This window comes from Centropristis striata, chromosome 6 (genome assembly GCF_030273125.1).
Source record: "Centropristis striata isolate RG_2023a ecotype Rhode Island chromosome 6, C.striata_1.0, whole genome shotgun sequence".
Classification (NCBI taxonomy): Eukaryota; Metazoa; Chordata; class Actinopteri; order Perciformes; family Serranidae; genus Centropristis; species Centropristis striata.
This window is the reverse complement of record NC_081522.1, coordinates 25,624,842-25,652,042: the sequence shown is the minus strand read 5'-3', so window position 1 is coordinate 25,652,042 and position 27,201 is coordinate 25,624,842. Positions and strand designations below refer to the sequence as shown.

The 27,201-nt window shown below is 39.0% G+C and overlaps 1 protein-coding gene across 1 annotated transcript in view; it reads left to right on the top strand.

Moving 5' to 3' along the window:
• The window catches only part of ptprz1a (protein tyrosine phosphatase receptor type Z1a), a 140,023-nt gene that overhangs the window by 25,731 nt on the left and 87,091 nt on the right, over positions 1-27,201 (top strand). Inside the window, exon 2 of the mRNA XM_059334596.1 lies at positions 22,002-22,064. Coding sequence (XP_059190579.1) covers positions 22,002-22,064 — 63 coding nt within the window. The remainder of the gene's footprint in view (positions 1-22,001; positions 22,065-27,201) is intronic.

Here is a 27,201-nt window from a genome sequence, read left to right as displayed (position 1 = left end):
ACAGTGTTAGCATTTTTTTTCTTCTTTTAGATTCTTTACTTTCTTAGTTCTAATGTCTAATAAACAGAAAACAATATGTGAATCCTGAAAGATCAAATATTTCTGGAAAGTTTTCTGAAAGCTGAGAAGTTGCTCTTTACAGCCAACATGGTGTCATTACGGTAATTAAACTTGCGCTTCTCCTGGAAGCCCACAAATCAGGAATACACACACTCAGTGGTGGAGATATAGAAACACTGGATTATGTGTGAAAAAAGCTGACAAAGACGAAAAAGAAAGACATTTTCACTCTAATTTTAGTTAGTTTTAGTTAGTTTTTTAACCACACAATACAGTTTCAGTTAGTTATTGTTTTTTTTAAACTCTCATTTTTATTTTTATTTCAGCTAACAAAAATGTTTTCTCAATTCTAGTTTTCATTAGTATTGTAATATCTCTGGTAATATCACTGCTGAAGACTGATTGGTTAGAGCAGGAGACAGTACTTTGTTGTTGTTCAGCTGGCAGCAGACAGAATAAAATAGAGCAGAGTCTAAACTAACACTGGTGGCTGCAGAGTGTTTGGCTGCAGCCCAGAGAGGCTGCTGATGGAAACTGTAGATGGACAGATCTATTATTCATCTGCTCCCCCCGGGACAGATAATTTGTTTCTGACTACAGATACAGGTCACACATGAGTGCATGAATACACACACACACACACACACACACACACACACACACACACACACACACACACACAAAGCTGTCAGAGGGGTGTTCAGCCTTATCACGGTTCAGTGATGCAGTCATGCTGGTGTTGGAAGATGTTGACCAGAGATGTTATACTGCAGTTAAAAGTTAAAACCCATGACCACACACACACACACACACACACACACACAGTAGGGAGTTTGTTGACCGACAAGAATCCGAACCTGTTAGATTCACAATAGCATCCTTATGTGATGAAGAAATGCTGGAAAGACGGAAAGGAATAAATAAAAAAAACCCACTCAATCAAGAAACTACAACATTCTTCCAAACTGCCCCAGTACAGCTGGAAATTACATTGGGTTAAATAGTAAAAAAAAAAAATGAATAAACAGAAAACAATATATGAATCCTAAAAGATCAAATATATAATAAGCAACATTCAATTGTTGTATATTTTAAGTTTCAAGTCTTATTTTTTCCCCACAGATTGTCACATAAAAGAGGTTTACATTAAACTCCTTAGTGCCAAAGCAACAAGTAATGTGACAATAAAGTAGTATATGACAACTCTTTTTTTTTTTTTTTGGCATTAATGAGTTTCGTCACAATGTTTTTCACCACAGAACATTTTTCTGGCTCAGCACTTGTCCTCTATTTTCCATGGGATGTTTTTTTTTTTTTTTTTTTACCTTTAGGGTAGCTGACATAATCGTGGGATCCCTCAGGGTCAACACCGGGTCCACTGCTGTTTACCATACCACAACCTACCTGATAACCTTATAATACCTGACCTAAAGCCTTTTGTAATACCTGTTGGATGCATCACAGACATAAACTGAAATTCTTATCATTGGTGATAAAATGCTGTGGCAAGAAAAACACAGGTCAGATGGTTGTCAAAGAGAAAGTTGTTCATGCATTTATTATAATTCACACTAAGTTTGACCTCAGATTTCGTTTGTGTCTTGCTCATGGCACGAAGGTGTGCATCATCCATTTTGAAGATTTTTGAATTAATTTTTCAAAATATCATTATTTACGTAGGACGTGTTGCGGCATTGCACTGTTTCTGATCGGACGCCTTTTAGGGGAGCTCCGCCCCATTGTGTGATAGGCCTACACCTGGTCAGTAACACAATTCACTCTGGATTTACACCCTGACTCATCTCATCTGGAAGTCTATTTAGCCTACCTATCTTTAGGAGTTTTAAAGTGACCTACAAGGTTCGATTTTACAATAATATAATTAATATAGAAAGTAGTTTCCAGCGAATATCAATGTTCAATGCGTATGTGCTGGATGGTGTCTGCAGCACCATAAGGTACGCACCTTATGGTGCTGCAGACATTGTATTGTGGCATGTAATGTACGAATACATTCTTGGGCACTACACTAATATCTCTTAAGAAGAAGATGCAGGTGCAATTGAACTCCACTTAACTCCAGACATGCTTCAGATGGACTTTTACAAGGAACTATAATGATATTTAGGTCCAGACTTCACCAAACAACAGCTTCAGTCCATTTCAGACATCATGAGTTAGATTATAATCTTGAATCAAACAAGTCTTGACTGCTGTTTACTTCTGAATCTTGAATCTTTTGGCCCCGTCTGAACGAACAACATAGTTTTCTTAAATACAAATTAAACTAAACTACTGCACTATACTTGTTTTTCATGCAAATCGACCTAACAAGCTGAATCATTTCTTGTATTTAAAGGCTTCTTGTTCCAAGAAAGTTTTTTGTTACAGCTCTGAAAACCTTTCACTCATGGGCAAACTTTTTTTTCTGCAGCACTGGGTCATATATTTCTTTTCAGCTGAGCTCCTGTGGTCTGTTTTTCCTGCCTTCATTCCTGGCGTGCACACATGAAATCATCCTCTCAGCAGCTCGGCTTCTTTCATGTTTCATCCTCCTTTTAGGGCTGATGGATTCGGCCTGTAGATAATCCACAGCTTTTGTTCTTTGCCATTTATAGTTAAAAGAAATAGATGAGAGCGGCTGATCGATGGGGAGAACTTCAACCCTGAGGCCTCTGTTCAGCTGATGAGTTTGGTTTTCTCCCTTGTGTTAACACTCCCAGGAGCAGTTTGGAGGGATTTTTTAGGTAGAACTGACTTTTCATTTGTCAAATGCCTGCAGCGCTGTGACGAGGCACTTTGATTTCCTGTTGGTGGTCTCATAGTGGATTTCTGACTTTTTATGGAGGATCTGCTGTGTAGAAATCCAGCAGGAGCACTTTGATGAATCACTCTGCTGTCTGAGACTCACACAGGTTGCACTCTGCTTCTCTACCATACACACACATGTTGTTATTTTTGCTGCACTTGGATCAAAATAGATTTTTACCTACAAAAAATACGAGAAAGTGAAAAAAAAGAGCAGAGTTGAGAACAGTAGTGAGGTTAGAGTTGAGAACAGTAGTGAGGTTAGAAGGTTCTTAGACAAACTCTAGACATATATGAGTTGTAAATCTTAATTTAATGCCTTTTTAGGCTGATTAATAATGTCAGTTATATAACATGAGCTGTAGATACCGCACTCTAGGTTTATCTCACAGGGAAAACAGCATATAAATGGTAAATGGTGTGCACTTTATATCGCTATTATCCAAAGTGCTTTACACTACAGACTTGTTCTTGTTGGACACGATAATCGTGATTCGGGTCTCTCCTGGGTTTAGGAGCAGAACAAGCCCAAAACAGCGACTGCACGCCCAAAAAAACGCAACTCTCGACTGCCAATATTTACAAGCAAATTTTCAAGCCAAAGTAGCTGATGATAAGTGGACCTGTTATCATAGCTGCATTTTGAACCCGGCTTCAGTTGCAACTGTGTGACAGCGTGAGTGGAGGCACAACAGTGATTGGACATTACCTCGTGGAGGGCTTTTCACCTGCCTGGACAGGCACACACACACACACACAGTGTCATGTAAAGCTTCACTGAAAAATGAATTGCAAAACCGAAAATCTGCGGTCCTTAAGGGCAAATTGTCCCATGCAGAGCGAACCGAACGGTTCGGTATTTTATCAAGTCCTTATAACCTTTATTTAAACAGCAGCATGTAGGAAAAAATCACACAAGTTGTTGACCTGTCTGTCCACTACAACCTCCTCCACATGAGACTCTCTTCTTGCTCCTAAAGGAGTTCTCCCTCAGCCCTCTGGAGTCACCAATCATGCCGTCATGATCAAGTCAAAAAATGATACCAACATAGCAGGATAAACATTGTTTTAGGTGGTATATACAGGCAGAATGAAACTTCAAAGTGTTTGGCTAAGAACCAGACGAATCTTCCCAGCTCATGTTTTATTTGCTCTGACAGATGTGTCTGGTCCCATTCACTCAGATTTCCAGTTGACCTGGCCCTGAACAGGACAATCATAATGTGGGGCAGGTTAAATACAATAACTGGCATCCAGTGCTACTAATAAAACTAAGAGTCTGTTTCCTTGTTGCCCCTTTCCCGCCTGTAATATGTTGAGAAACACATTTTAGTAAGTGTTTTAGCTGTATTTGTGTAAGTTGTGACAAGGCTGCCATGTGTTTCCTGCTTGAAAACAGACCAAGCACATGCTTCTTTTGTAAGTCTTTCTGGAGGCATTTTGGGCACAAAGTCTCAGACAAAACCAATGTATGACAATCATTGCATCGTTTCTTTACTCTCCCTGAGAACTGAAAGGATCCAAACACACAATCATCTGCTTCAACTCTCTGTTGACTGGTCAGAAGTGATTTGTTCTATCTTTAATTCTGCAGCTCTCCTCCAGAAGTGGATAATGGGAGGTTTGTGCCCTGATAAAGGTTAAAATCATGCAGCAGGACTTGTACAGTAGCTGTTGTGGTAGACGTGTTATGACAGCAGAGTTTTTCTCTCTCAGTCTGCTGACAGACCAGGCCTCCAGTCAGACCTCTCAAGTGTAAAAATGTCCAGCTGTTCAGGTTCTTCCTCCTATTCAGGGTGTTTTTCTGCCCTGGGTCAGTCTGCCAGGAGGAGCTTTTACTTGCTTTCACTTGAATTGACCTAAACTTCAACAATAGGCAGAAACCTGAAAGTAAAACAGAAAATGTATAATGTAAGATGAACTATAAGGGCTAGCAGGTAGTAGCATGGTGCAACAACTTAAAGATGGATTGCCACGAAATTTTGCACAGACATTCATGTTTCTATGTCCATGATGTTTTGTGTGAAACGTCTCAAGAACGTTTGAATGGATTACCATGAAATTTAGCTTAGACATTCATGTTCCCTCAGGATGAATTTTAATAACCTTTGATCGAGTGCCATTAAACCTTACCTGCAGGACTAATAACATTCCCTTCAGCTCAGCCTCTTTATGTAAGCATGGAGCTCATAACTCACAGTCTTGGGAGTGAGAGTTTGTAATCACTCCAACCAATTTAATGTGGTCTAATTTCTTGTTGAAACCCATAACAAGGCGTGTCGCTGCTGCTGGTTAGGGCTAAACAAAACTGCCTGCCCCTCCTAAAATGAATTCATCTTACCTAAAAACACACAATGAAGTAAAAACCAAATGCCAATTTAGTTTGATTATCAGGCTTGTAAAACTTTAATTCCTGCTTTTTGCCAAAACATACCACATGCATTTTTAGACAAAGCTTTCTGTCCGTACTTCTCGTTAATTTTCTACATCTGGAAACTGTTGGGGCAGTGTATAGTCCAAGTGAGACGTGACCATAGGAAAGGACGGAGAAAGATTAAAAACAGTGGAACTTTTGAAACTGGCACCTACAACCAAGTCTCTTAAATCACCTTTTTTCCCCATTCTGATGCTGTGTTTGAACTTATTCACCATGTCTACATGCCTAAAGGCATTGAGTTTCAGCCATGTCGCTGGCTGATATTTGCATTGTATTAGATTAGATTACATATTCCTTTTTAGTCCCACAATGGGTATGTAACAGCAACAAAAAGTGTATGGCAAAAATAGAAAGAAGTATCAATTAAGTAACAATACATTTTAACAAGAAATATAAAGGTATTGACAATCTAACCCAGGGATGGGCAGCTTAAATGCTGGAGGGGGCCACAATTTTTCATGGACACTACCACAGGGCCACATAAAGGACCGTGCACTTCACCAGATATGATGAAACTGCAATTTTAAATATGATTACAGTGCAGTAACTTAACATATTTCATGTTCAAATGCAAGTATAACAGTATAAATAGGAAGAAAAAAAATTTCAGTGCAAGAACAGCAGACCAACATTAATTGCAAGAAGTAATTTTGTGCATTTTTACACTGCACTTTTAAGATTTCATGCTCAAATGCATGTAGTTGTACTGAGGGCCACTTCAAGTGAGGGTGCGGGCCGTATGTGGCCCCCGGGCCTCCAGTTGCCCATCCCTGCTCTAAACAATATTGGGAACAATATATCGGTGGTGGAATGTACCTACATACTCAAGTACAATTTTGAGGTACTTGTACTTTACTTGAATATTTCCATTCAATGTAACTTTATACTTCTACTTCACTACATTTTGAGGCAAATATTGTAATTTTCACTCCACCTCGTTTAGCTGCCAGCTTTAGTTACTTTTCAGGTGGAGATTTAACATAAAAACATGATAAATTTACAGTGTCTAGATTTTTTTTTTTTAATTAAGGCCAGTAACAGTATATTAGTTAAAATGAGCTCCATCTTTACAAAATTAAAATGCTTCTAACATAAATGCATCAATAATAATCTAACAATATATTTACAATCGATAAAACAATCTGAGTGGGTCCATTTTGCATAACAAGTACTTTTACTTTTGATACTTTAAGTACTTTTTGATGCTGATACTTTTGTACTTTTGCTTAAGTAAGTTTTGAATGCAATTTGAGTAATTCTGCAATCTGGTCCTTTAACCAAAGTAACGGATCCCAATCCTTTTTCAACCACTGCAATATAAACAATATAGACAGCTGAAAATTGCACTTTTACATGAGAAAAATATTTGTATTGCTTAGTGAGTAGTATACTTGAAGTGCAGTTATTGCCAGTTTTGGTGTGTGTGTGGTCTACTTGGAGCAGTGTAGGTTGTACAGTCGATATCGCTCCCTCACATACTTTTGGTGATGCTGCCTATTGCTGAAGGAGCTCTGTGGTGCTGTCAGATTGTCTGGCAGGGCTCTGGAGTCAGTCTCCACCATGGATGACAGCTTAGCCAACGAACAGCTGAACAGCTGTAACTTATAATAACGTGGCTGGTGAGCTAGGGCTACACAATTAATCAAATTTTAATCGTGATCAAGATTTTGGCCGCCACGATTAAATTAACCTGATCGTCTGCGATATTTCCATTTTTAAAATGCTGCTCTCCTGCATATCTAATCAAGCACTTTCTACACCAGTAGTCCATCAACCACCAGGGGGCGGGGACGTTTTTCTCCCCTGAAATAAGCCTGGCTGCTGATTGGACAGAACGCTAAACAGGATGTGACGTAGTACTCAACGCCACAACAACATGGGCCATTTGTAAAAGCCGGCGAAGCAGTGTTGCCAACTTAGCGACTTAGTTGCTAAGGGGGTCTGAAAAGTCGCTAAATATAGCAACAGTTTTTCCAAAAAGCGACTGCCGACAAATCCAGCGACTTTTTCTGGTGTTATTGGAGACTTTTGGCTCGTGAAGAAGAGTAAGAAGGAGTCGAATCGGCACAGTCCTCCTGCAGCAGTCTCTCCCAGCTGCAGAGCCGGAGGGGATGTTAACCCCTTAGCGTCCAGTTCTGCAAATTGCTAATAGGCTAACAGTTCTGTAGCAGTACAGTGTGTATGTACACACTAAAAACTGTTCCTATTGTTTGTTTAAAAGTAGTGCAATAAAAATATAGATGTTTTCCCTAACATGATGAATAATCGTGATTAATAATCGCGATTACAATATTGATCAAAATAATCATGATTATCATTTTGGCCATAATCGTGCAGCCCTACGGTGATCATATTTTGATATGTAAAGGAAGCGTAAATGAAGCTGAAGTGTATCTGGAGAATGTGTTGTTAATGCAGACACATGATGCCACCAGTAGAGCCCTTTAAAAGAAATACCGGCGCAGACTGTCCACAGATTAACCTGAGTCTACCCCTCACCCTTCTAGTCTGAGTGCTTGGTATTACTGAACGCCCCAACCCTCCTCGTCCCCATGGCATCAGGAGAGGGGCAGGGATTCGTTTGGGGGGGTGTCACACATTCTGGCGTGGGCACCAGTTCTCACCCCCACAGTCTGTGGACATCCCGGCTCTCCCAGGGCTCAGCTAATCCTCTTATTCAGCGTCCGACTGGAGGCTGCGGGGCTCCCACAGACCGGAGCGCAGAGCCGGCCACTCTCCGCTGAATAAACACACTGACACAGTTGTGGTCTTTTTCTCTCCGTACAGACGCTGAGCAAGAGTTCTCCATAGAATCTATTCTACTCATTCACTCTTTTCCAGTAGAACATAAGCATGTTACCCCCCCCACCCGCCGCTTTCTGTCCTCAACCTGAATTACACCCCCCCCTCCTGCTTAATCACCCTCCCATCTTCACTTCCTTCTAGCCTTTCGTCTTGAGTCGAACTCTCTCTCTCTCTCTCTCTCTCTGTCTCTCTGTCTTTCTCTCTCTCTCTCTGTCTCTCTCACGGCAGCTATAAAATCATGTTCATACCACAAAAACCATAAAAAAAACATGCACATCTTGCTCAAAATGTTTACAGCTATGCAGTATATTGAGAAATAAAAATAATAAAAATAAACCCCTACTTTGGTAAAACAGTTAACCAATTATAAGTAATAAAAACTAGTGGATTCCACTGATTAAATCCAGTTTTTCTGCAGTTTAAGAAAAAAAAGGGATTTTTTTTTGTGATGAATGTATCTTCATGCAAAATAGTCAAGCTGCTGTATTTAAGGGGTTTAGTGAAGGTAGGACAAGTGGTGTATACAGAAAGTTAAGAGAACACAAAGGTTGAATTAATAGATTAATAAAAGAATAGTTAAATCATCACAACTAGTGCAGAGCACGTTGAAGTATGTATTGGTATAGTGTGAGATTAAGTAGATTTTTCTATTCTGGCCAAATGAGGTTGTGTGTGAAAGTGGGATGTACAATGAGGTGTAATACTGCGTAGTGTTAATATACCAAGTGTATATTGGGTAATAGATGGATGTACATTGAGATATAAAGAGACACAGAAATAGATATTGCCTTTTCTCCCTCCATTTACATGATAAAAATGACACAATGATAACAAATGTTATACAAGTCTCAATTTAAACAAAAAAAGAAACATTTATTGACAAAACAAACAAACATATTAACAGTTGGATAGCAAACAATGTGTATGTTGTTCTAGGCCTCGAGGTGGTGGCGCCTCAGATGATCCACATATTTGATGTGTTTTTCTTTTTTCCGGTATCAGCAGCAGCTCACCAGGGAATGGAGATGTTGCACCGAGCCTTGCCTGTTGTTGGCTCAGTGAAATGGGCTAACTGATGAGATGAGTCAGGGTGTAAATCCAGAGTGAACTTTGTTAGTGACCAGATGTAGGCCTATCACACAATGAGGCGGAGCTCCCCAAAAAGGCGTCCGATCACAAACAGTGCAATGCTGCAATACGTCCTACGTAAATAATGATATTTTGAAAAAAAAATGAATTCAAAAATTGTCAAAATCAAGGATGCACACCTTCGTGCCATGTGCAAGACACATAAGAAATCTGAGGTCAGTCTGACTAACGGTCAGAGAGATATGAACTAGACACACACACACACACACACACACACACACACACGCTTGTTGCTTTTATAGATAGAGGTGTTTTGTTGTTTTAACATTTCCTGTGTGGTACTTTGCACCTTTGAGACACAACAGGTATTATCTTTGTAGTTACTGACGAAAAAGGTCTCCGAGTTGACCCCTGTGTTGGCTGCTGTCACTGCGTCACTTTGTCCTGCGGCGCAGAGACAACATGGGGGAGTGAAACCAAGGCAGCAGATGTTCAGAGCATCAGAGTCACTACGATCTAGTTACATTGATTGGTTCCTTTTATTAATGGAAGAAGAGCCCATAAAGACAACAGCATAGGCAACATTAAACCCAGTAATCTTGGTTTTACTACAACCTGGAATGGCATTCAAATTTCCTTTTTCCATACATGACTGAACACACACACTTTTATACAGGTGTAATTATAACTGAAGCACAAATTAAAACTCATTAGAAAGCTGTTTTTGAGAGTATTTCCTTGTAAACTTGCCAAACACATTTATGCAGAGTGCAAACACACACACACACGCACACACACACACACACACACACACACACACACACACACACACACACACACACACACACAGAGGTAGTAATAGAGCCTTGCTAATGTACTGTTCAGGGAGAAGACAGGTGTTTCGTGTCAGAGCGGCTGTTTGCTCTGTCTGGTTTCCATTTCCATATTAACAGAGACGGAGCTCACAGGTTCCTGACTGCTCCGAGGTCCCAGAGAGAGAAACGGGAGGAGGAGGGAGACAGAGTTGACTGCTCATCTAAAGTCTTATATATTGTTGTTGAAACAGACATTCATGTTCCCCCAGGGGGTGAATTGGAAAATTTAAGATCACTGTATGTTATATTTGGAATATTTTCAGTGCTTTATCTTGCTGGCAGACAGCTCCTTTGCTCCTTTTAAGCTGTTATCTATGCTCTACTCAAGCCAGCCCTTTACAGGAATAGTGAATTAACCTCATAGAACACAGGGGTTTCTGGTCCACTGCTGCCTTCATCAGTTAGTTGGTTTGTTTTATTGCGTAACTTTGGTGAATCTGAAGAATCCCTTTAAAACATCAGTGTTATTTGCAGGCTGTTATGCGTTAAATTTTATAGGGATCCATCAAACTTTTGTCCGCTTGTGTTGCATAAAGACTGCAGGTGCGTTCAGGGCATTCAGCAGGAGAGATGGAAGCACAAACTCAGGACCCCAACTTCTTTACTCATGTTCTAGGTCACATACATTTTCTTATTCTAACCTTTTTCCTTTCTCCAAACCTTAAACAAACCTTTTTGCCTACTTTTAAGTACCTTTGCATCAATGTTACGAATGTGTAAGTGAGACAGTTTTTTAGGATATTATACAAAACAAAAGTTTTTGAAAGAAATCATACAAACCTGCTTGTGAGAACACATTTTTTGGACTGATTATCCAGTCAGTTTCACAATCATTCAAGTCTTACGAAGTGCTATAAGAGGACATTTTCAGGGCTGCCATGAAATAAAAAAATAATCAAATTAAAAGCTTCTTCTTGTTTACACCATGAAATGGCTAGATTGAGATTTTATTATTCTGCAGAGGTCTGAGCCTTGACTGTGTTAACATCTGTGTTTTTATTTTTTTGAATAACTAATGCAGTTAAGTTTCTAAAAGGCGTCCGATCAGAAACAGTGCAATGTTGCAACACGTCCTACGTCAATAATATTTTGAAAAATGAATTAGAAAAAAATGAGAGTCAGAGAGATATGACCTAGACACACACACACACACACACACACACACACACACACGCTGCTTGCTTTATAGATGGATATTTGGTAGGAAACACTATAAATAAGGACATTTGACGAAAAAAAACAAAAAAAACAGAAAAGGTAACAGTCAAGTCCAAAAGATCGTTGTTGTTTTTTTCTTTTAAAGAAAAAAAGGGTTGAAATTGTCAAACATGCACAAAAAAGAAATAAAGTATTTAGTAGTTACATGGCATGTTCACAAAAATGTAAAAGAAAAAAAAAAAAAAAGTTAACGGTAACATGAACAATGTACATCCTTAATAAAGTCTTAATAATTTCACCATTCCCTGTATTTTAAAATAGATTTTCTTTTATTTAATTACATTGAATGTGGAAGAGTAGCAGTAATCTACATTTTAATTTATGTATGAACATGTAAGAAGTGTCATCACTCTATCTTGAGTCTCTGAACCAAAGTGTTGGACAGGCAAAGAGTAAACTTTCACCACATAAAAGTTGCTTCTTGTTACTTGAACTTCTCACCTCTGAACCTTTAAACTGGAGGACGTGACCCTTCCACAGTCTGAGTATTGGGGGTCAGTGATTAGGTGAATAACGCCACCAGAGCGGGTTAGCCTCCACGTTGCCAATTGTTTTTTTATTGCTGCCTATTGAAAGAGACGAGCTGCAGCCGGTCAGGAGCTGTAACACAGCTGGAAAGCATTGCAGTAAATCACATTCACTCTCTATGTATGGTAATGCACTGATTCATGGGAAAATGGCAGGGGAGCAAGCTTCTGCCTCATCAGGAGGTTTAGTTCCACTTTGGTGCTCTGTTACTCAGGATAAAGTCTTCTCTGCTGGATTTCAATCATGTTTTTACATTTCAACTGTCTTTAGATTTAGGGATTAAACTTTAAATAAAAAGGATGATTCAAGCATCCTGTGATGTTCTGCTAAAGACGAAAAGGAAAAGCTTTATTCTCTCAGAGGAAAAACTCTGCAGTCTCACAGATAGAACTATGTGTGTATCATCGCTAACAATCACAAGTTTTACCGTGCTGTATGTTGCTTCTTACTTTCTTTCTTTTGTCCAGACTTCACAGGGTGTACTGCTCCTGATTTTTCGACCATGACCTGTTCAGGCCACGCTTATTTCAGTTAGTCTGACTCATTTTCAGTTGATTTTGGTAATAAAGCATATTCAACAAGGTTAAAGCTTCAATACTATGGCAAAGTATGCTGAAAAAAACTTTTTTTTACTTTTTGTTACAGGCTTTTTATTGAAAATAAGTACTGAAGAAGCCTGGCTTTTCTTGAGCTTAGGCAACATTTTCTGTTCCTAGCAACCCCTTTGCTTCAGGTTTTAGAGGCTGTCACTCTTCACTACTCAAATGCAAAGTGGATTTTTAAAATAAACTTCTGTGTTGACAGGAAATGGTGAACTTAAAGGGTAATACATACTCCAAAAAACAGAGGAATTTGTTCTCTCTCCCAGGGCTGCAAGAACAAAATGTCATTTTTTTTTACAGCCCTAGGAGAGGGAACAAATTTCTCTGTTTTTGACACATCATCTGGGTAGAACTTTTTTCTTGTGTTTTGTTGTGTGTGTCCGACAACTGTTGTGTGATTGGTCAGGAATTTGAATGTGATGAGTGCTGTAGTTGGAAGGCCCTATCAGGAGTTCTGTACTTGAGTATCTCGTGCAGTATGAAATGTCCTGGCCAGAACTAACTTTGTTTTGTTCTTGCGTATGTACACTGTAAAAAAAAAAGATAAACAATAACTTCTCAATAAAATTGAGGCAACAAATTGCACGCAATATTATTAATTAAATCTAACTACGTTACAAATTGAGTTAATAACAACTTAACAGGAAGTGCCTGTCAATTAAAAACAGACTAAATCTATTGTGTTGGATTAATTAAAAATTAATCAAATATATTAAGGAAAATTAAATGACTACAGAATAATTTATTACAGTGTATTGGCCTTAAGTGAAACAACAGGATTGTGCTTGAAAACAAAGACTTTTGCACGAACGACCGACACAGTTTTTGCGGGTTGAATCCAAATAACAATGTTGACTTTTGGTTTTACATAGGACGCAAACTCTGTTTACGAGCTCCTTATATCACATCATTTAGAACTGTATATTATTGCCGCAGATAGGTTTACATCACGGTCAATGGAAAGCCTGTTGCGTCTCCTGTACATGCTAAAAGGTGCCCTGTACATTAGCACCACACACTGAGGGCCGTGACAAATACAACTGTGTGTCATCTTCTAAACACAGCTGATGGTACTAAATGCACATTTTGCGTTCTTGCAAAAATGGCTTCACTTCAGAACCAGTGACCTTTCTTTTTGTTAGGTTACATTTAGACTTTTGTTTTGTGATGCATGCATGTCAGTCTCGTGCACAAACCTATGAGGACAATGTTTTTTTTTCAGTTTAAGAACACCTTTATGAGCCTGACTCTTATTCAAAACCTACAGAAGATATTGGTGAGGAACATCATTAGTCTCATGTTCTGGAGCGTTATATCACAAACATTTAATCTAAATTAACGAAATCATCTGATCTTCAATATTTTATGGTTACATGTTTATTTGTTTTGGGACGTTACTACACAGACACATAATGCTCAACACAGATATTGGCTGCTTTTTTAAAGATTTTTTTCATTTTTCAGGCCATGATGTCTAATTTAATGAAGTCATTTATCCTTTGATTGATTTGAAGCATGTTGAAAGTCGTTCCATCTGCTCCCTCTGCAGTTCTCCGTTGCAGTAAAATCCACCCTGTAGGATGTTTTTAAGCCCACTCTGATCCAGGCTTTAAAAGTGATCTCTTCTATTCTCATAGACACTTAATCTTATGCAACTACTCTGGCTTTAAAGTAGTCAGATTACAGGCAGCCTGCCTGGAAAACACTTGTTTTACTTGGGAACTTTACTTCCTGTATGAAGTTCTTGAGGTTATGAAGGTTCCAGTAGGTCTAGCTCGAGCAGCTCAAGCTCCGGCACAGATAAGTATGGACGACCTGACTCGCACTGGACCAAATAGCCCTGGCTCAAGCGGAGCAATGTCCTCTAGAAGAAGCAAAGCAAATAGCTACTGGAGATGGTTATACAGAAGATTACTGCTGCAGAAGAGAAGGTGCGAAACCAGAATGAGGCGATAATTGAAAGAGAATGACACATGCAGGAAGTGCTGAGACAACAAGCATAATCTACCCAGGCTATATCTGAACTAGCTCAACGAAACAATGAGGCCGAGAGAGAGACCACTCGGCTACGAGCTGATCGTCAATCAGAACTACTAGTTAGTGTTCTCCAGAATCAGACCCAGCGGTCCTCAACCTGACCTCCAAGAAGATCATCTTGCAGATCATCGCGGCAACCATCGGCAGTCTGCTGGACGAGGACCAGCCTTTGCTGAGGTTCCTATGGAGAGAACACCCTACCGATGAACATCCTTCCATCTATCAATGGGAATTACTGCCTTTCAGGACCAAGTGTAACCCTTGCTGTGCAACCTTTGCCCTGCAATGTCACATCGCCGAAGGCAGTGAACCAGGAGAGGATGTTCGTTACAGCATGAATCGCTGTTTCTTTCTGGACAAAGAAAGAGGAAGAGGAAGCCAGAGAACTGATAATGAAGTTAAGTTAAGGAGGTATTGGATTCTCCAAGGGAGGGAGGCTGTGCGTCAGTTCCAGAGGACCTGCACAGACTGTCAAAAGAGGAGAGCCCAGCCTGTCATACCAAGAATGGCAGACCTTTCATCTGTCATCTGAAAATAGGAGAGAAGGCATTCCATTTTACAGGAGTAGACTGTTTCAAACTGTTCTTGGTCAATAGAGGAAGAGGGCCCGAGAAACGATGGGGTATAGTCTACAAATGTATGACAACCAGAATGGTGCACATAGAGGTTTTGTACCACATAAACACTGACTCCTTCGCGATGTCCTTTAGGAGGTTCCAGTCCCGGAGAGGAATACCCCACACCCTCTTTTCTGACCAAGGGACAAACTTTAGAGCAGGAGAATCAGGGTTAAAAGAGAGCTTTGAGGACATGGCTGAAGAGCTGAAGAACCATCTAGCTCCTAGCCAAGTACACTTCCAGTTTCACCCACCCAATGCTCCATACTTCGGAGGTACCTGGGAGAGAGAGGTGAAGTCTATTTAGACAGCGTTGTACACCACACTGGGAGCTCAGACTGTGGGTGATGAAGTCTTCGCTACAGTCGTCACTGAGATACAGGGTGTCCTCAACTCCAAGCTCCTCGGATATATATCCACTGACGTGTTGTATGTAGACCCTGTAACCCCAAATTACGTCCTCAAGAGGCATCATTTAGTAGACGATTTTTCACCAAAGCGACTTACAGAAAAAAAGGGAAACAAACAAGGTATCATGCAATAAGAGCCGTTCGTGCAGCAATAAGTACTAGCGACCATTTTTAAGGAGTAGAATTGTCGTTTTGGTGCTAGGAGAGAACGACAATTCTTACTCCTTAAGAAATCCGAGTCGACGGATGTGGAGACACAGCCAAGTATTGGCAGACCAGTTCTGGTCTCACTTCGTCCTCTACTACCTGCCTTCACTCCAAGCCAGGCAGAAGTGGACCAGACAGAGACAACATAACATTTGGGACAGTAGTGATGATTGTGGATCAGTCACTACCAAGAGCCCTGTGGCCTGCGAGCCTTGTGAGGCAGACAATCACTGGAGTGTACAGGAGAGTGAGATCAGCAGAAGTCCAAGTCAATGGCAAGCCTTACACCAGACCTGTGGCTAAACTGATAGTTACCTGCCTTGCCAGACTCTACCCAGACACCCTGACTTGACCAACTCTAAGCTGTTAATGGAGATCTGATTAACACAGTGAATCAGGGGGTGGCTGTTATGAAGGTTCAGATAATAGGACAATGTAGCAGGGCACTAATGTAGATACATTTAAAATCATAGTAAGTGCATGAGTCCCTCCCTCTGCCCCAGTATAGATCCCATTAAAATGCAGTTTTGGTTATAACTCCTACCCCCATTATTTGTATTGGTTTATCTTCTGTTGTTTCATTCATTCACATCTCTCATTATGCAGAGGCAGTTTTTGTATAGAAATCTGTGTTAAGTGCGACAGCGTTCTCTGTCTAATTTAGCAGCTAACAGCTACCAGTTAGCAATCGAGTATAGCAGAAAGCTAGAGAGAGAGTAACTTGACCCCCGCCCCCGCAAATTGGACTTTGCCTTGTCGACAAGCTCCAACGATCTGGTACCATTAGTTCAGGAACTAGATAGGCTTTAATATAGGCTACTCATTTTCACACAAGTTAAGATAAGAGTGTCAATAATTGGGCCTATCATTATGTTTATGGTGTTTCTATTATGTGTTAATAACGTTTGTTATATCTGTTTTCTGGTATCCCACTGATTTAGATAAAGCCATAGCCAAGTTGATAAAGCCATAGACGGCCGCCTGGTGGTGGTGGCCAGCTCCTTGAGTTAAATTATTTAAGTACACCTTTATTAGCTTGTCAGTTGGATTTAGCTCAGTTAAATAGGATTTTCAACAATTTGTGGCCCTGGCTACACTCTTCATACTGAAGGTGCTGCCCTGCAGGCGACCTCTTCCCTCTGCAGACTGTCAAACATATAATCCTGGATTAGACTGCTATCATCCAGAGCTCAGAGGGAATAAACACCACACAGCAGGAGATCTCATCTCCTAATTTACTACAGACTAATACTGAATCGACCAGAAACAGGTCATGAAATTCAATTTGGGAAGGATGCTTAGAGGGATTTCTTGGTTTTAAGTTTGCAACATTTAATACATTTTGGTCCTTAGGAAGGATTCATAATATTAAAGAATCCAGTGTTAGGTGTTTGTTTTGCTGCCACTGTTTGTTCATTCATCAGCCACTTTATTAGGTACACCTGTGCAACTGCTTGTTAACACAAGTATCTCATCAGCCAATCACATGGCAGCAACTCAATACATTTAGGCATGTAGACATGGTTAAGACGAGCTCCTGAAGTTCAAAGTGAGCATCAGAATGGGGAAGAAAGGTGATTTAAGTGACTTTGAACGTGGCATGGTTGTTGGTCTGAGTATTTCACAAACTGCTGATCTAACAACCATCTCTAGGGTTTATGGAGTATGGTCAGAAAAAGAGAAAATATCCAGTGTGCGAGCATTTGTTAACTTCTTTTTGCAGTGATGTTATTATAGATTATAGATTATAGATTAACTTGTGCATTCACACAGTTGGCAATTTAACCTCCTGTCCTTCATGCATTTCGAAGCATGAAGAACTTTAACTGCTGTAACTATTTTGCAGGGCTATACAGTGGTGTAGTGGTTAGCACTCTTCCCTCACAGCAAGAGGGTTGCTGGTCCAACTCCAGCCTGCAGCTCTTTTGTGTGGAGTTTGTATGTTCTCCCTGTGTCAGCGTGGGTTAGCTCTGGGTACTCCGACTTCCTCCCACAGTTCAAAAACATGCAGCTTAGGTTTAATTAGTGAATCTAAATTTTCTGTAGATGTGTATGAGGGCTGTCTCGCCCAATGTCAGCTCGGATCGGCTCCAGCCCCCCACGACCTGCGTCCTGATAAGTGGTTAAGGAATGCATGAACTATGTTGCTTCTAGTCTAGATTTTGTGCTTAACTGCTTCATATTCATCTGATAGTATTGGGCAAACATAGTAGGATTCTCTGTGCTTGAGGTTGGTCGCATGCTTCAAAAACAACCCTTGTAATATAAACATGCTAACTAGATTGGGAAACCCTTGGTTGTCTTCCAGAGTTGATAACCAGCATCCTATGAAACAGCTGATGTCTCGGTTTCTGCTGCAAAGGTCCTTTTGTTTTCAAACCGTCCATCATGAGTCCAACAATGCTACTTGAGTGCAATGATGAACAGTTTATTGTATTATTTTTATATATAGAATAGAATAGAATCTTTATTGTCGTTGCACAGTAGTATAAAAAAAATACATTAGCACAACGAAATTGAGGCACAGCTCTCCCGTCAGTGCAAAAAAGATAAATATTAAATAAATAACCAAACAAGGCATGCACCCATCAAACAAACAAACAAAAAAAGGACATCACACACAAATCACAAAGTAAGGGACTGTAAACAGGACTGCAAACAGACACATGGCAAAGCTGCAAGTGATTGCGAACATTGCACACATACATTGCGCACAAAATATTGCACTTTTGTTCACTGTTGTAGAAACTTTTCCTCAGTCTGTTTGTCCATGTCTTAAGCATCCTGAAACGTCTGCCAGAGGACAGCAACTGGAACACACACACACACACACACACACACATATATATATATATATATTTTGGTTTGCGTATGTGTTTTATAAGATTAAGATTAAGATTAATTACTTTCATTAATCCCACAATGGGGGATATTCAACCTCTGCCTTTAACCCATCCTTTTTTTACACACAAGTGAACACACCATGCAAGGAGCATGTTTTGTGCAGAAAGGGGCTTGTAAATTTGAAAAAACAAACTTAACATGGATGTCCAGTATACATGAAGAAAACTACAGTGTGATTTATTAGAAAATCAGCCAATCATTTACTGAGCAGGACCTTCATACATCAAGGTTTATAAGTAAAAACCTGCGGTTAATTGCTATTTTAATTTCGTATAAGTACATGTTTTTCCCTCTGACGAAATTCCATCAATGAATTCCCAACATTTTTCTCAGTATTTGCAAACACACACTTCATCACATCACTTTATTTCCTCTTGGTGTCACGTGACCTCTGCTCTTTGTTTCTCAGTAGGGCCTCAGTGCTCTGTTATGGTAATGAGGTGTTGTTCTGTAACGTGGAGTCCCCCGGGGTGTCTACTCCACCTCATTAATGTGACAGATGCCCGACAGCCGCTCGGGTTAATGATATCACCTCCTGACATCACACCACACAGGATCTCATTATATACATGACTGAGAGTCGGAGTCAACCCAGTGAGTTAGCAAGGTTAAGAGGAAGGTAGAGAGGTTGATGAGGGAGCTGTGTGCTGTGGAGCAGGCAACGCCGTAATGTCTGTTAGCTCTGGCTTATTGATCATAGTTTTGGTTGTTTGTTGGAGCCTACGTTGTCTGATAAGGTACACCTGTCAGGCAAGTAGAGGATTTCCTACATGGTGCACCCTGGTGACAATGAACCACAACAAACCCTGGTTCCAGGTTCTACAAGTGACATCCAATAAAGGCATAATATACCCCAAAATATAACCCTTCGTAAGCCTTTTTTATATTTTTAATATGTAGATAGTAGGGCCGGGACTCGATTAAAAAAATGAATCTAATTAATTAGAGGCTTTGTAATTATTTAATCGAAATTAATCGCATTTTAATCGCATATAAATATTTGACTTGAGAACAGTGAGAAATAATGTTTTTCACATGGATTTTTAGTATACCATTGAATAATGACTGAATACATAAGCTTAAGCAACAAAAATATTGTTTATTTTTGTTCAAGTCCAACAGACCAGTGCAATTTTTGCCATTAAGTGTAGCAATAGCATATTTAGAAATATAGTACATTTCAGAAATTCAGGTAGCCTATAGGTAGGTAGACCTTCTGTAAACTAGAATACTTTGGTTTTTGAAGTAAAACACAATCCACGCTAGCTAGCACACTAGCCGCTAGCTGCTATATGTTTTGCATTGAGGTGATACTTGAGGCTGGATGTGCTATATGTGTGATATGTGAATTCCTTGTTGCATAGCAACACAACCATGCTCTTATCGACGCTTCCATCCGTTGGTTTTTTGTAACAAAATGGATCCACGGGGCCAACCAAAGCGTCTCATCAGCTTCTTCCTTCATGTTCACTGTGGTTTGTTGTTGTCTGAACTCATGAACGCTAGTTGGTGCTCCAGTATAATCGGTCCGCCTGAAACTCATCCAGTGAGAAACGTTCCGCGGTGCAAAAATAAGTGTGATTAAAATGCGTCAATTTTTTTAACACGTTAATTTTTGTGTAATTAATTAATCTTAATTAACGCGTTAAAGTCCCGGCCCTAGTAGATAGGTAACTGTCTCCTGAGACCTGAAATTGTTGTGAAAACACTGTATTGACTTTGTATGAAAGAAGTGTACGTATGTAGAAGTTAGGGCTCCCTAACTGTCCTGACTAACTTTCAAATGGCTTTGTCGACTTATCGATTAGTTGATTTAATCTGTAAAACTGAGTTTCTTCATAAATAATAAGACCAACCTGCAGAACTGACGCCCCTCTTGCTGTTATGCAAGAGAGCTAACCAACTTTTAAAATTCTCAGAATTCTAACACCCTAGTTGCCAATAAAGCAAATTAAATACAACATCCAAAAAAAAAAGGTTGTGTTAGTGCTGTTGTTGTACTGGATTTCATTTCCTGAAAGGTTGTAGTGGAGCCTTGCAGCCCACTTATTGGTCCAGGTTTGTTTCCCAAATGCCAGTTAATCCAGAGTTTAACAGGTGGACAACAACCTGAAAAGGAACTGGATATCTATGAAATTTGGTGACCAAGGTGAGGAGGAATGTGTTTTTCAAAGCTATAAAACAAAGGTGAAACAGTCTTCTGTTTTGAACAGCTGGGGTTTGAAAACCCACTGGGGGATTTATAGAAAGCAAACCAACTTAAAACTCAACATGACAAACAAAGGTCATTTTCATAGTAAATGACTCACTGCTGCGTTGTGTTTGGTTGTTTCGGTGGAATGGAGCCTGTGGCTGTTTGTTGAAAGTATGTGTTGGTGTTTCTGGTTTTCTTTGGCAGCTGCTCAATGAAACCTCAGCGGCGACTTTATATGAAAACCTCTAATAACACACAAACAGTTAAACTATAAAACCCATTTAAAGTCAAGCCAATTTATTAATTCTCAGGAATTTATTGTATTTCAGGACTGACTGAATGTTATCTGTTTTTACAGAGACAATGTTTTGTTGTTGAAGCAGTAAAACGGGTTATAAAACTTGTTTCCAGGATTCAGCAGAGAAATTGAATTAGATATAGAGACAACATCCAGTATTAAGAAAGCAGATAATGTCGTTATCTTTAGATCACCAGTTAATTATGTTGTTACCCTGAGAAAATGGCCCTCTGTTATCTCAATAATTAACTTATTATCATCTTATGGATGCATGTGTTTACTACAGAATACAAAATACACATATGGAAATAGGATTATAAGGATGAAGTTCAAAGCATGTTGCATGTGTCCTTATCAATTCAGAAGAAAAAAACACACAAAATTATGAGGGAAATGTATTAAGGTTGTTTTATTTTTGATTTGTTGGTTCCTGACAACATATACATTTGAGTTACAAGCATCTATATAGACACATCAAACATTTTGTTGTAAACATACTTATATAATAATCTTTTAATGGCTCTTGTTAAAAGTTGTGGACAAGTTTCAGTTTTGAGCTTTTTGTTTTATACCTGTTTAAAGACCTTTTCCTAAGCAAATTATCCAAGTACAAGAAATGTAATGGATGTAAAAATTAAAAACTGTGTCATAAAGATATTTTTATATATTTAGAAACCAGGTCTATGCATTGCAGTCATCTATTACAGACACAAATCAAACATTTTACTGTGTAAAGTTAGAAATATTTCAGAGCAAAAGTCTCATAACTTGCGTGAAGAAGATATAAATATCGGATGGCTTTGGAGAAGTGACTGCATGCACGGCCTGTTTCAGCTTCAGTGCAGTGTAAGAGATATTTGGTTTATGATATCCATATAAACACTTTCAAATTAATTTCCGTCTCTCTTGCAGTTGGAGGATATGCATACAGGAACCAACGCAAGTTCTCAGAAGACATCGACTGGTCGTATGCAGGTGAGTCACACAGGAACAGATTATGTTTGTCTTAACTTTATGTATACACCACTTTTCCTAAGGGTAAATAAAAACCCACCATCACTGAACCAAGGTTATCATAGTTTTGGATTTCTCCGTAGTTGTAGTTTTAATGAGTTTTTAGAGTCAGTTTGCTAGTTTTAATTCGTTTTTTATCTTTTGGAAAATGCTTAGTTTTTGCTTAGTTTTTATTCGTTTTAGTGTTAGTTTTAGTTTTTTTGTAATGGGCTATTTTTTGGGTGCCAGATTAAAAAAAGTTGATTATTCATCACAAGTTTTGTGAATATCTATTTAGTCCCTCTTACAGTGCAGAAAAACTGGATTTAATCAGTGGAATCCAATCACACCTGTTATAATTGGTTTACTGTTATTTTACAGTATGAGGGTTTTTTTTATTATTATTAAAGGTCCTGCATAGGTGTAAGCATATTTTTAGCAACTGTGTATGCATGTTTTTTTATGGTTTTTGTGGTATGAAAATTATTTTATAGCTGAGATTTGTACCCTATTGGTGTACAGCTTTCATGGAAATGTGAACAAAGGCAATGTTTTACTTTTTTCTCATGTAGGGGACATATCATTAAGGGCGTTTTCTGTGCTGTTAAACAGAGTCGCGGGTCAATTTTGAGCTGTAAGACAACACAAGGGTTAAAGGAAATGTTGAAAGCCACTTCCTTGCTGTAATACGACTATAGAATGCTCTGCCAGCAGCAGATTACTTACTCTGTGTGTTTATAAGATGGCGTGAGTCGGCAGGTTGGGAAGTTTCAGTGTTGTGTTATTTTTAGTGACTTAAAGCCTCTGTTTTCATTGTGATGCTTATTTTGTGCATCTGGTGTTGAGTGAAAGGTGATGTGGTTCCCTGGTATGTACAGTATGCACCACAGGAAGCTTCTTACTCACCGTGCAAAGTGATGTCTGAGAGAAGGTGACAACTTAGTGTCATGTTAATAGAGTCTACTGCAAAAAATATTAAGTGTTCAAAAAAATCAAAAAATGAATTCAGGCAACCAAAAATGCTAATTACTATTACTAATACTAATACTATTAGCCTTTATGATGTTCATAGCATATTTTATTCATAATTATAACAGGTGAAATAAAATATTTAGACATACCTTGACAGACAGTCCACTGCACTGATTGTCCCAGGAAGCAAATGCTAGCTAGCTCATTTGCTAGCTAGCTCGATGGCTAGCCGGATTGTGGTGGGGCAGGAAAAATTATTGAAAGAGTGTCTAACTGGATTTTTGTTAATTTAATATGTGTATTTACATTTTTTAATTTACGTTTGTATATTTAGTTTACATTTTTTAAATATTTTAAGAAATAATTTAAATATTTTTAGTAATTTTAACGATGAAAATGACTGCTATGCCACTAGGGGGTGAATTTGCGATGGTCTAATATACAGATTTGTTTGAAACATATCCACCAACATATCCACCAAATTGTGTGCTTCTATCACAAAATAAACAATTCTTGTGATTTATTGAGCTAATCCGCCCCACAGGGGATGCACATTTTTGGGGGGTGCTACCCACACGTTTAGCCCCGTTGCTCATTCCATGAATGCACGATCCTTACAAGCTGTACCTCGTTGTAAAGGTGACTAATCAGGCTTTCCAACAATATACAATTCATCACCAGTTGGTATTATTAAAAGGGCAGTTTTTATTCATAATTGATTTATTCGTATAACAAATGCCTGCCACGGCCACTAGGGGGCGCTTTTGAGGTGGCCCAATATCCAGATTTGTTTGAAACATATTCACCACCACATCTACCAAATTTCATGCTTTTATCACAAAGTGAACGATTGGTGTAAAATATTGAGCTAATCCGCCCCACTAAATATAATTGTGGACAAGTTGGAATTTCAGTTTGGAGATTTTTATTTTAAACCTGTTGAAAGACCTTCTATCAAGCCTTATGCTGGGCTTACACCAAAAGATTTTTTTATTTTGCATATTTCCAAAATTCCCCAGCTCAAATTCCCATGGAAAGTTTCTGGAAATTTACCGGACATATTTCCACCCCTTTGCAACCCTAATCCCCACTAGTGTTTTTGTCTCAACATTTACTGGTCAGATTTGCCATTAAGTGTCAATAACTCCAACACTATTTCTCACACTGACATTTACATTTTTAGCTCCACTATTGCTAATTTAACTGATAATTAACCTTTGATAAGAAGACTTACGGTTTATTTTGTAGAACTTTTCAGCCTTCTCTGAAAATGAATCAAAATAAGCAACTTGAGAAGTAAAAATGACTCATCGCTGGAGATTAAGGCTCGTATTTGGAGGGTTGTTGCTGCTCTCGACCATCATCAAAGTAAAAAAATAAGTGAAAGTGCCTTTGAGCAACAGAAGTAAACCCCTGATCTCTGCAGAGAGATGCTGTGTCACAGCCATTCACCCTCTGATGTTTCATTTGAAAATATATTCCTTCTCCGCAGGAACACATGAATCCAATTTTACCCACTTTAGTCTCATTTTAGGATTTGCATGGGACACACACACACACACACCGCATGCATGCACACAGTTTGTTTGATCTGTCTGGATCAGAAGGAGCATTTGGCACTGAAGATAGTTCAACATATTAATCATTAGAGATTTAATAAAACAGGTTTGGTATCACGGGATGAGTTGTTGCAGGTTTGTGACCTTTGACCTTTACCATTTCTTCTCCTGTTAAGTCTCCTTTAAATGGAAGAGATGAAAGAGATTCAGCTGTAAAAAATATTTATTAGGGGAGACTGGGACTGAGTTCCCACCAATGTAATGTTGTTTTATTTCATCTTTATTCATGATTAAACACTGCACTTACATTTAATCAAACCGTTTTACAGAAAAGAGGCAGAGTGAAGTGATTTCAGAGGGAAATACTGGAGAAGAGCAGTGAAAATTTACACGCTAGCAGCTCTGAGAGACCTGTATAATTTAACCATGTTCACTATTTTAGTTTGGTGTTAGCATGCACATATTGTCAATTAGAATTAAACACAGTACAGCTGAGGCTAATGGAAATATATTATTAAATATTATTTGTTTCTGCAGGTATCTGGTCAGAAATACAAGCATTGTGCAAATAAAAAGTTAGTCCTGATGATGACACAAGATGTAAAAATGAAGTCATGTCATGGAAAAAAAGGGAAATGCACAATAGAAACCAATAACAATACAAACACAGCTCACTAATCACAGGACAAACACAACAAAATATGCATCTATGTCCTTCAGTGGCAAACATTCACACTGTATTTCCTCATGTTCTTTGTCCAAGCTTCGTTTAAACTTGCAGAACTTTATTTTAACTTTGAAGCGAAGATCTCAAACTTTGCAGAGATTCCAAACATGTCGGGTGAAATTTGGGGAATTGTTGCTGGAATACTGCAGCCATAAAAGAACACAGTCTTAACCCTCGAGGCCTCTTTAAAATTACCTTACACTTTATACCTTAAGGTCCCGAAATGGTCCCTCTCATTCAATGTCATAAAAATGTGATACAAAAATATATTTTTTCACTCTCACAGCATCAAACCTTTTAGAAGCTTCAGACCCAACATAGATATGATTTTTTTTTCATTTTCTTTTAATTTCTTATGTTTTAATGCCCTTTCCGTCATGAGAACCCCTGATTTTTTCAAGGCAAAGACATAAAAAACACAAAATATGCAATATTTTTAAAAATTAGGTGCAAAGTGGAATATTTGGGGTGAGGTTATTACAGCCTTGACTCCTTTATATCAATCCCAACACACTAAGACCATTTTTATGGTGTTTAGCTTTTGCTGTGTTCATTGCCATGCATTTTGCAAGGTAAGAGAACCAGGCCTCAATTGAAACTGTATGTGATTTATCTCTGCTGCCCCTGGTGGTTTGAGGGGGGTCATCAGAACCAAAACCTATTTTCCATGTATTTTGAAGGGGGATGCTTAGATTTATAAGGCAGCGTTCAGACTGCAGACGAATCTGATTCAAATCAGATTCCTACTCTAATCCGATTTTTAGGGCTGACTGTCCACACTGTTTTTAGCAAGTGTCCAAATCGGATATAGCTCTGTTCAGACTGGGCCACATTATTGACTGATCTGACAGGTTGCCATAGTAACGGCGTCAGATCGTCTGACGTCATCACGGCGTCAGACGTCATCACGGCGTCAGACGTCATGTAATTGCGACAGCGACAAGAACAACAACAATAAACATGATGGAGGCAGGTCACCTCAGTATATTGGCCTTATCACTGTCCAGTAGAGGTGCACACCTCGTCTCCGCGCTGCCGGCGCTACGCGTGCCGCGTAGAGTGACGTCACGGACAGTCAAAACCGATCTAAGTGTTTGGAGCGGTTCAGACTGAGACGCATCTGTCCAAATGTGATCGAAACTACCTCCCAAAGGTGGTTTCATGTGATTTGTGACTGTTCAGACTTCAAAAGAGCCATCCAGTTCCAATCTGGATATATAGGCTAAAAATCGGATTTTGGATGGCAGTCTGAACACGGCCTTAGGTATTCATGGGAAAAGTATTATATTTTGTCAGGATTACAGAGTATCAAAAATATGTGTTTATAATGGGAGTCAATGGGACCAAAACGGGCCTTAAGGGTCAAAGTGTGAGTGTTATGTGAAATATTATGTAAATTTCATACAATTAGCCTTTAAACTGACCGATATATTGAGAATCAAAAACATGACATTAGCAGAACGTACACGTTTGGTCCCTGAGGTGCCTCGAGGGTTAATATTTCACTGTGTAAACATCATATAGCTGCTGCAGCAGCATTAAACAGAAAGATGTACACTGTTTGTATTAGACGGACATGATGTGGAAACTTCATAGCTGCTTCAGGGGAAAGTTTAGCTTAATAATTAGGGTTCGAGAGGTGATTGTATACATTTATAATCCTCTTAAAAAAGCAATAGAGTAAATTGAATTATGAGATGAGATGGTTCATATTGAGTTTGTTTGAGACAAATCATCCTGAAGAGCTTTAGTTAGAATTTTTTTTTAAAGCCGTACTTAGAGTATTTTTTGATGGTTCCCATCTAAAATATCTTTAATGCCCTAAAATGAATAACAGAAGAAAACTCAGTTGCATGCAAGT